Source organism: Ovis canadensis, chromosome 11 (assembly GCF_042477335.2).
Source record: "Ovis canadensis isolate MfBH-ARS-UI-01 breed Bighorn chromosome 11, ARS-UI_OviCan_v2, whole genome shotgun sequence".
Taxonomy (NCBI): domain Eukaryota; kingdom Metazoa; phylum Chordata; class Mammalia; order Artiodactyla; family Bovidae; genus Ovis; species Ovis canadensis.
The window spans coordinates 22,698,939-22,708,683 of NC_091255.1; the positions used below are offsets into that span (position 1 = coordinate 22,698,939).

At 46.9% G+C, this 9,745-nt stretch overlaps 1 protein-coding gene across 1 annotated transcript; it reads left to right on the top strand.

Annotated features, from left to right (window-relative positions):
• Positions 1–1,092: 1,092 nt before the first annotated feature.
• LOC138447216 (WAP four-disulfide core domain protein 18-like) lies at positions 1,093–3,065 on the top strand. Its single transcript, XM_069602812.1, has 3 exons — positions 1,093–1,231; positions 1,850–1,998; positions 2,823–3,065. The coding sequence occupies exons 1-3, from the start codon at positions 1,147–1,149 to the stop codon at positions 2,868–2,870; spliced, it is 282 nt and encodes a 93-aa protein (XP_069458913.1). The 5' UTR covers positions 1,093–1,146; the 3' UTR covers positions 2,871–3,065.
• The last annotated feature ends 6,680 nt before the right edge of the window (positions 3,066–9,745 follow it).

Consider the following 9,745-nt stretch of genomic DNA (forward strand, 5'->3'; position numbering starts at 1 on the left):
TATTCAAAAGCAGCGACATTACTTTGCCGACTAAGGTCCGTCTAGTCAAGGCTATGGTTTTTCCTGTGGTCATGCATGGATGTGAAAGTTGGACTGTGAAGAAGGCTGAGCGCCGAAGAATTGATGCGTTTGAGCTGTGGTGTTGGAGAAGACTGTTGAGAGTCCCTTGGACTGCAAGGCGATCCAACCAGTCCATTCTGAAAGAGATCAACCCTGGGATTTCTTTGGAAGGAATGATGCTAAAGCTAAAACTCCAGTACTTTGGCCACCTCATGCTAAGAGTTGACTCATTGTAAAAGAGTCTGATGCTGGGAGGGATTAGGGGCAGGAGGAGAAGGGGAAGACAGAGGATGAGATGGCTGGATGGCATCACTGACTCAATGGGCGTGAGAGTGAGTGAACTCTGGGAGTTGGTGATGGCCAGGGAGGACTGGCGTGCTGCAATTCACGGGGTCGCAAAGAGTCAGACACGACTGAGCAACTGAAATGAACTGAACTGAACTCTGCTCATGTAGGTCACCCACACAGCCTTCTCTCCAGGAACTTCTTGGTATGGAGCAGGGTAGCCTCAGAGACCACCAATCATCAAGATAGACCATGTCTCTCAACTCTCAAGGGCTCCAGCCAGCTTGTGATCTCACAACATCCATCCCCTTAGACGACTGATGTCAGTACCATTATGATTCTACCCTCGTGCCTAGCAAGGGCTCCAAAGCACACATTTACCATCCTGCGTAACTGGACCTGCTGGAGACCCCAGATGGGCCCTGACAATGCCTAGCTTCAAAATTTCAGCTCTCACTGTGAAATTCTAAGTTACATGGAGAAAATTCTTTTCTTTGACCGTGGCTCCCAAAGGCACCGGGGAAACCAGAGCCAAGTTGTGATGGAGCAATGAAAGAAAGGCTAAAAAATGTTCCCAAACTCTCTGGTTTGGTATTTGCATATCCAAGAAACCATTCCCTAGTCTGAGAAAACAGTTGTGAAATAGAACAAAGAAACTAGAATATCCTGGGACACTCCCTTGAGAGCTTACATTTTAATACTCTTCTTGTTCTACTGCCTCTCACCTCACCCTCCTTTCTGGTGACACTGTGAGTATAAATTATAGCTGGGCTCTGCCCCTGCACCACACCAGAGGCCAACATGAAGACAGGCACCATCTTTGTTCTGCTGGCTTTCATCGTCATGGGGCTGGAGGTCGCCTGGGCTCAGGGATCTCTTGTCAAAGGTGAGGGTGCTGAGGGGACCCTAACTGACAGCAGAGCAGGCTCAGAGCCCAGTGTTAGACCTGAGGGTGGTTTTGCCTGGAAGCAACCAGGTCCCCTCACAGAGTGGGGAGTTGGCCTTGATTAGATGCATTTTCTTTGATCTAAATGAGCACTCATCCTGTGTGTCCCATTCTCCCTATCAGACTGGGTTGGGTCTGATTAGAAATTGGGGGTAAAAGGTAAGTTTTCTCTCTGGTTAGGACCTGTGCCTTGTGTATGGGACCCCAGAGGAAGGCGGGGGACAAACGGAATGTGTGAGACAGGGGATGGTGATCTCTGTAAGCAGAGGATTTTCTAGAATCTTCTATTAAGGTGGGAAGAAGAGAGTTGTGACTGTGCAGGTTTCTTATCTTCTGAGACTGTGCAGCCTTCAGAGAAAGGAGAGCATTCTCCTAAGGCCCAGACTGTGGGCTTCATGAGAGAGGAGCAGTGGAGGCTCGGGGAGGAGTCCAGAGCACAAAGGAAGCAAGGGAAGAGGCAGCAGTCCTGCCTGTGATGGAGGCATCAGGCCTCCAGCGTCCGTCCTCAGGCCTGTCTCAGCGACTGCGCCACACGCCAAACACCATCCTGTGTTTCAGGACGACAGAGACCTGGATTCTGCCCAGAGGTGCCCAAAGGTACTATGGGAATTTGTGTTGAACTGTGCTCAGGAGATGATTCCTGTCCTGAGGGAGCGAAATGCTGCAGCAATGGGTGTGGTCACGTCTGCAAAACTGCTGTCTTCAGAGTGAGTACAAGTCGGTCAAGAGCTGGCCAAGGGGTGCACACAACTCTCCAGTGGACTTTGCTCACATGTCCACCGCACAGGAGAGTCTAGAAAACTCCCAGAGAAAGGGGCTCGAAACACGGCAGACGGACAGCTGGCCACACTACCTGAGGCCTCGTCCTAAAAGAGGAGCCCTCTCCCAGGACAACGCTGATGGGTTCAGTTGAGACAAGTATCCATGATACAGATTCACAGGTCATTCTTAACCAAGGTTTTCTCACTTTATTTCTCCTTCCTCACCAAAGGAATTTAACTCTTCCTGGAAAATGGAACAGCCCGGGAGGAGGAAGGAAGGGAAAGGGAATCCCTAGGGATTGAGTATCTCCTGTGTCAGGCATGCATTGTGCAGAAATTGAAACAAAAAGACAGATACAACTGGATAAATGAGACAGACATAGATAAACAATCTAAATGTAGGGTGACCAGTGCTTTGCACAGATTTCTTGTACAATCTGTGGGAGAAAGAGAAGGGTTATGGGCTTTGCCTAGAGGGAGAGAGATTGGGAAGGTTGTCAGATAGTAGAGAACATTGAGCGAAAAAATACAGGGTGCAGAAAGTTAGCAGGAGGAAGGCAGGGCAGTTGAGAGGGTGGGAGGAGTATGGATCTTCCATTGGAGACGGGGAAGTGGTGGTAGTAGGAAAGCATTGCAGCATCTCAGGGGGATGGTGGAGGGTCATCCAGGCCAGAGTCCAGTGAGGAGAGAGAGCGTCCTGCTGAAGGGTTTGGTAAACTGCTGGGTGTTTCTAAGCCCAGTTAATGTCATGATCAAATTTGTATTTTTAGAAGGTTGGCTCTGGTGGCCGTGGGAAAGCTGGACTGGACAGTTATTGAGCATGCCTGAAGAACAGCACCTGAAGATTTCTTATGAATCCACGAATTCGATGCTTGGCATAACAAGACTTCCATATCCATTGCTTGCTCTTTCCTTTGCCTGGAATTGTAGCCCTGGGGGATAAAGATCTAAAATGGTGCAGGGGCTGCTGTCTAAAAACACTTGTGTTCAAAATAAACTAAATCTGTGGCATAGTTTGGGCTATGTCTGTCTTTCCATTTAGGCATTCTGGTGGATCTTCTTTGGCTAGAAGGACCATGTGTGTGCTCTGCAGTGGGTCCATGAATATAAGGCACTCAGAAAACCAACAGATCAGACTCAAGTTCCTCCCAGCTAGCTCCTTTCCTCCTTCCACATCTCTGTCTCTAGACAGGGCAGAAGGCTCGAGAATATTTTCTCAAGCGTCCTGTGAAGATGATTTTGTCAAACAACAAAATGAATGAGTATGTAGCACCTAGGAGGCCGATTGCAGCAGCTTGTATTAGGGCAAGACTCCAGAGGAGTAGGAGCGGGAGCAAGGGTGGGGATACCCCATTCTAAGGCAGCACACCGACATCTAGCAGGATGCCTAACTCCGGGAGAGTCATCCTGTTCCCTGGGATGGAGGTGACATGAATTGGAAAGCCAGGTGCTATCTGAAAGTGATTTGAAGTTAGGATACAGTTAGGAGATAAACTCTGAGGATGTAACCTTCCATTCAGGCTTCCCTGAGACGTAAGCTAAATCTTAGTCTCCCAAAGATTCTGACAAAAATGATGGACGGGACTGACTTTATCTCTCCCAAGAATCGAGTTCTCTGTTCACTTCTTTCCATCAAGATTCCTCCAGTTGGCCCGATGAGTGTGAAATGTGGTCTTCCATGTCTGTGTCTCCCTGTCACCAACACTGCTCTTGTACATCTCATAAGCCCAATGTCATGTGGCCTCACCTGTCTGTGCAGAGGAACGAAAGCATATTAGCACTGAAATCTTCTGTCACTGTCTGGTCATCCTCATCCCAAACCCTTCCCTTTGGTCATTTATGGGGGTTCATGAGCATACCTCTAAAAAGTTTCCAATCAATTTCACCATTTACCTGCCATTCTGATTGCCAAAGTATGACCTTCCCTGGCAAAGATACTGGAGGATGGCCTCCTACAACTTCCACTTATGTTTCTCCCCTTCAGGTAGTGCAGCTATCCCTAGAAAGTTGTTTGTGCTTTTTAGTAAACTTCTCCTTTTTCTCACCTTAGATATAAACTGCCTTTATATCTAAGGGAAAACTCTATTTCTCCCTATAGAAATTGATAAGGCCCAGATAATACAAGACTCACATTCCAGATTTGAAACTCAGCAATATTTCCAATTCAGTGTCAATTCTCCAAACTGGGGAAGAACTCTGCCCCATTTTAGCAGAAGGTGGCCAGAGCCATCTCCTCCCAGTACTCTGAACTGAAACTGAGCAGAACTCTTTGAGGGTCCAGAGTACAAGTCTTTTCTGTGTCCCCTGTTGTTTGCTGGGTATACGCTTCGTTCAGCCTCCCTGACCTTCTCTGAGTTCTCTGAGTTCCATCGGGCAGCTGCAAACACTCGCTAATCAGGGAAGGGAAGGGAAAAACAGGGAAGGAGCAGTCAAGGGTGGTACAGTCTTGAGATAGGGTCCCAATTCCCTCTCAAGTAGCATCCATAACAATATCTCTGAGTTCTGCAGGAACTAAGGCCTTCGACCAGAAAGAGGATAACTTCAGGCTGAGTGCAAGATTCCTAGAGCACCACCCTGTTACCTCACCACCAGCCAATCAGAAGAAAGCTATACCCCTTGCAGTCCTCACCCCAAATTCTGCCTTCTGTTCTTGAGTCCGGCTAAAATCATCCTTTCAGGCCTCCTGTTTGGCCCCCTATCTATTTCGACTGCTTACGAGGTTTGTATCTGACAAGGTCCAACAATTTCAGGCCAAATCATTGTTACTACAAGGATGAATGCTGGTTTGGGACCCAGAATACCTCGTTTTGAATCAGGGGGAGAGAGACTTCTACCCTGCTAGGCAGGTCTAAGCCCACTCTCAGCAGGAAGTAGTTTTAGAAGAAAGAGACCTCTGCCTCAATTCCCAGAAAGAATCTGGAGTATGAAGTCTCTCAGCAGAAGTTGTTAGGAGAAATACTGACTGAAACTGTCCACCCTGGCCAGGAAAGATAGTAACCACTGCCACGAGTTATCTTACAACAAGAGAGCCTGGTAAGGAAACCAGGATTAACAAGCTGCCACCAACATGAAGATTTCGGAAAAGGTCAAAAGGAGGGAGGAGATGCCTGTCCAAATATCCTGTCAGCCTCCCCAAATCCTCCTCACTGGAATCCATCTTGGCTGAGCAATGCCTCCACTATCAGGAAGGACCCTGAGTTGGAATGATTAGCCAGAGACAATCTGGAAACTAACCCCATTACCATAAAACTCGAGACTGCGAGTCACATGGCAGAGCAGTTCTCTGGTTTCCTTTACCCTGCGGTTCTCCACCTGGGTGCCCCTTTCCAGTGAAGTCTCTTGCTTTGTCGGCACATGTCTCAATTCATTTCCAAGTGCTGGACAAGAGCCCACTCTCAGGCCCCGGAAGGGATCCCCTTTTCTGCAATGGTGAAGTCCTGAAAAATCCCCAAGATGCTTTTCATGCACCTGGAAATGATGAGCAATTTATTTATTTATTTATTTATTTTAATGAGGAGCAATTTAACTGTCTGGGTAAAACATTAGTTCTTCGTGAAAAACAAAACAAGATGATGCCCTTATAAAAAGTGGACTTCTGGGACTGGAGTGACAATCACACACGTGGGGATCCAGTAAATTCTCGTGACATATTATCATTTGAAGGCATCAGGTGTCTGCAGCAGCCAAGGCATAAATGAACAATTAAGTGAGAAGCCTGAGTGGAGACCTTGGGAATTCCTAGATGCTCTGTAATTGAGCAGGATCTTAGGGAGCTATCCTGGTACAGAACCTTCCCCCCATCCTCTGCTTTAGCTCTTGTGAATTGGATACAAATTAGTGACTAAACAACAATGGAGTACCCAGATAATAGTACCTGATGCACGTTCCTTGAGTTGTTTTACACAAGCTAAAATCATCCCCAAAGGGAATAGATCAATTACTTAATGACCATGAGCACAGAGTCCCCAGGCCTACAGGAACCTTGGGATTGACAGTGTTAAACCCTGTGACACCCTCACCATCAACCAGTCAGAGAAATGTGCATGAGTCAATCACATACCCTGGGACTCTCCTCACCTTGCCTTTTATAAGGCTTTGCTGAAACCCCTCAAGAAGTTCAAGTTTTTTGAGCACTAGCGCTGCAGTCCATGGGGTCGCTAGGAATTGGACACGACTGAGCGACTTCACTTTCACTTTTCACTTTCATGCATGGGAGAAGGAAATGGCAACCCACTCCAGTGTTCTTGCCTGGAGAATCCCAGGGACGGGGGAGCCTGGTGGGCTGCTGTCTATGGGGTCGCACAGAGTCAGGCACGACTCATTTCCCTGTGTCAACTAAAAAGATGCACAATGTGAGAGTTTCGAGTTAGGTTTTATTTGGGACAGAATGAGGACTGCAGCCCAGCAGATGGCACCTCAGACAGCTCTGAGAAACTGCTCCAAAGAGACAGTGGGGGAAGGTCAATATATATGATTTTGGTGAAGGGGGCTGAGTTCAGTGCAATTAAGCAGTCACTCTACAAAAGGTTTTCTGCTGGTCATGAGGAGCTGATGTCATCATGAAGGGATTTACTCCTTTTCTAGGGGGCTCAGACGGTAAAGCATCTGTCTACAACGAGGGAGACGATCCCAGGGTTGGGAAGATCCCCTGGAGAAGGAAATGGCAACCCGCTCCAGTACTATTGCCTGGAAAATCCCATGGATGGAGGAGCCTGATAGACTACAGTCCATGGGGTCACAAAGAGTTGGACACAACTGAGCGACTTCACTTCACTTAGTGCCAGGGTCCAGCTCCGGTGGATCCAGGGAATTCGAAGGGTGGACGGAGTCGGCGATTGATTTAGAGAGAGATAGATAAGGAAAGAATGTTGTAGATAAGAAAATAGGGAGAGAAGAAAAGAGGCTGATGTTCATTGGTTTATACAGAAAATCAATAAAGTCTCAAGACAAGAAACTTGCACCGTCTACGTAAGGCCACAGGTGCCCTCCTGGTCTCCCGAGGGAGTGAAGGCACAGGATGCCTTCCCATTCAGGTCTTAGAAACCCAGGCAAATAAGTAGACACGGCAGACCTCTGTACTCCAGATGGGAACCAGCCTGAAAGAGAGAGTAAGAGCAGGAGAGAATGATTGACGCAGGGAGACCAAGCTGTTTCGGTGAGCGAGGCCCAATAACTTTATTTTTTAAAGGACTTTATACCTTTCCCACAAATGATGTTGTGTACATTATCTTCTGGCCTTGAGGCCTGTGAAACATTTTAAGACCCTCTTTTGATAAAGGCTGCTCAGCCAGAAAACTTATTTTCCCTTGAAGTGTTTTTTCTTTATATTTCTAGTCTATGTCAGCCTCAGAAAGTATCAAACAAAGTTACATTTTCATGAAGTAATGCAGCCAGTTACAACAAAGAAAGAACCAATTAGCTCAAAATTCTGATGAGGTTAGTTTCAAGGCTACACTTGTTTTTCTTGCATTCTAACTATGTTAACTAACACACTCCCAGGTGCACAGTGGATAAGAGATATGGGAACTTAGCAACAAGCATTGGCTCAACAGTGAAATCCTACACCAGCACTACTCTAACTTTTTAACTCTTTGAAAGGCTCTATGTTTTAGGCTTCCCTTGCCTCTCGCGGTTGAGGGGCTGTAAACAATCACATGCGTGGTTGTAGAAGTCCGGTAAGGCAAGTTAGAGAGCCATCAGAGGGGTTTGAGCTGAAACACTCCTTTTATATGCAGGAGACTGTTAACTGGAGCTCTAAGTTAAGTTTCTCCAGAGAAAGGTGGTCGGGGGATAGCCCCACCCCCACCTCTGTAATGTCAGAAGAGTAGGTGGAAAGCATAATGCAGTAAGGCAGGCAGACTCTGGGTTTTTTTGGGTAGATGCCCAAGAGAATTCAGCGAGGCTCCCTTAAGGCCCGACTTGCCTTTGCCTGTCTGACCCCTTAACCTCATGACCTTTGGCACGGGGGAGACTGCTGGTGCTGGCTCCCGGCAACTTAGATATGAAAAGATGCAAATGTTGGGATCATGAAATCAGTTCCTGAAAATATCTAACTCTACCTAAAGACTTGTTGCACCGGATTCCCTGGAGTACAGAGTGCCTCACTCCACCCTGAACTCCCTCAGCGGATATTGAGGGTCAACAGCTGCAGCAGCGCAGGGTTCCACATCCTCAGAGGCAGAGGCAGATGGCAAATGCCCTTGTTGCTGTTGTTCAGTCACTGGCAATGCTCTTGGCAAGTGCCAGTTTGTAATTGGCAATCAGTTGGGCTTCCCTGGAAACTCAGCTGGTAAAGAATCCGCCTGCAATGCGGGAGACCTGGATTCGATCCCTGGGTTGGAAAGATCCCCTGGAGAAGGGAACGGCTACCCGCTCCAGTATTCTGGCCTGGAGAATTCCATGAATAGTCTAGTCTGTGGGGTCACAAAGAGTCAGACAGGACTGAGCGAACTTTCACTCACTCACTCAAGCAATCAATTATGAACCCAGACTCACTGGCCTTGAGGGAGGGTGGACTCAGCTTAGAGAAGCAAATCAACTGAGTTCCTCAGCAGGATTTCCTTGTGAGTCTGCATACTAGTTCCGAAAGCACAGGTTTTCCATTTTAAGGTCTGGGATTTGGGGTAGAAAAGGATTTGGGTGGAGGTGAGGGGATGGGAATAATGCCGAGCCCCCAAAGATAGTTTGAAGGTCCTGTCAACTACAAACCAGCGCAGGTGGCAAAGTGTCTGCCTGCCAATGCAGGAGACTCAAGAGACACGGGTTTGATCCTTAGGTCTGGAAGATCCCCTAGAGTAGAAAATAGCAACCCACTCCAATATTCTTGCCTAGAAAAGTCCACAGACAGAAGAACCTGGCAGGCTATGGTCCTTGGGTTGGCAAACAGCTGGGCATGACAGCACACATATGCACACGCTCAAGGTTATTTGCCATCTGCCTCTTGCAGGAATGAATCCCATGCTGCTGCAGCTGTTGATCTTCGACATGCCCTGAAGGGAGTTCAGGGTGGAGCACAGGAATGAGGCACTTTGTACTCCAGGAAAACTGGTGGAACGGCTCTTTAGATAATTAGATATTTTCAGGAACAGAATTTTATGATTTCAATCCTTGCATTTCCTCACCCTTTATGGTGACATCAACCCCTGATGACCAGCAGAAAGCTTTATGTAAGGTAAGTGCTTGATTGCATGAACGCCCCCTTCACCAAAATCATATATATTGAGCTTCCCCCTCTACTTCCCTGCAGCAGACTCTCAGAGCTGTCTGAGGTGCTGTCTCCCAGGCTGCAGTCCTCATTTTGTCCCAAATAAAACCTAACTCACAACTCTCAAGTTGTACATCTTTCTTAGGTCGGTGGTCCATAAAGTGTCAATAGAATAAATTAATGAAAAATAGTCACACTTGGACACACATAGAGAAATACAACAATGATAAAAAAAAAAAAACAGTAAGTTCTAAAAGTTTCAGAGAGAAAACCACGACTGCCTATGAAACAATCCGATGAAGTTCAGAATTCTCAGCAGCAATTCTAACCATCAAGATAATGAAAATATATTCTCAAAGCATAAAGAAAATATTTATGGATAGAATATTATATCCAGGTAAGTGATCACTTAAATGTGAGAACAAAATTAAGATAATCTTCAGGCATCTGAGGCTAAAAAGTCCTTTTTTGAAAACACTCTTGCAGTAA

Bases quoted from the DNA above. Each gene is read 5' to 3' on its own strand.
- LOC138447216 (XM_069602812.1), top strand. From the start codon at position 1,147: ATGAAGACAGGCACCATCTTTGTTCTGCTGGCTTTCATCGTCATGGGG. The intron at 1,232-1,849 runs GTGAGGGTGCTG...CCTGTGTTTCAG, and splicing joins TCAGGGATCTCTTGTCAAAG to GACGACAGAGACCTGGATTC. The intron at 1,999-2,822 runs GTGAGTACAAGT...TTGTATTTTTAG, and splicing joins GCAAAACTGCTGTCTTCAGA to AAGGTTGGCTCTGGTGGCCG.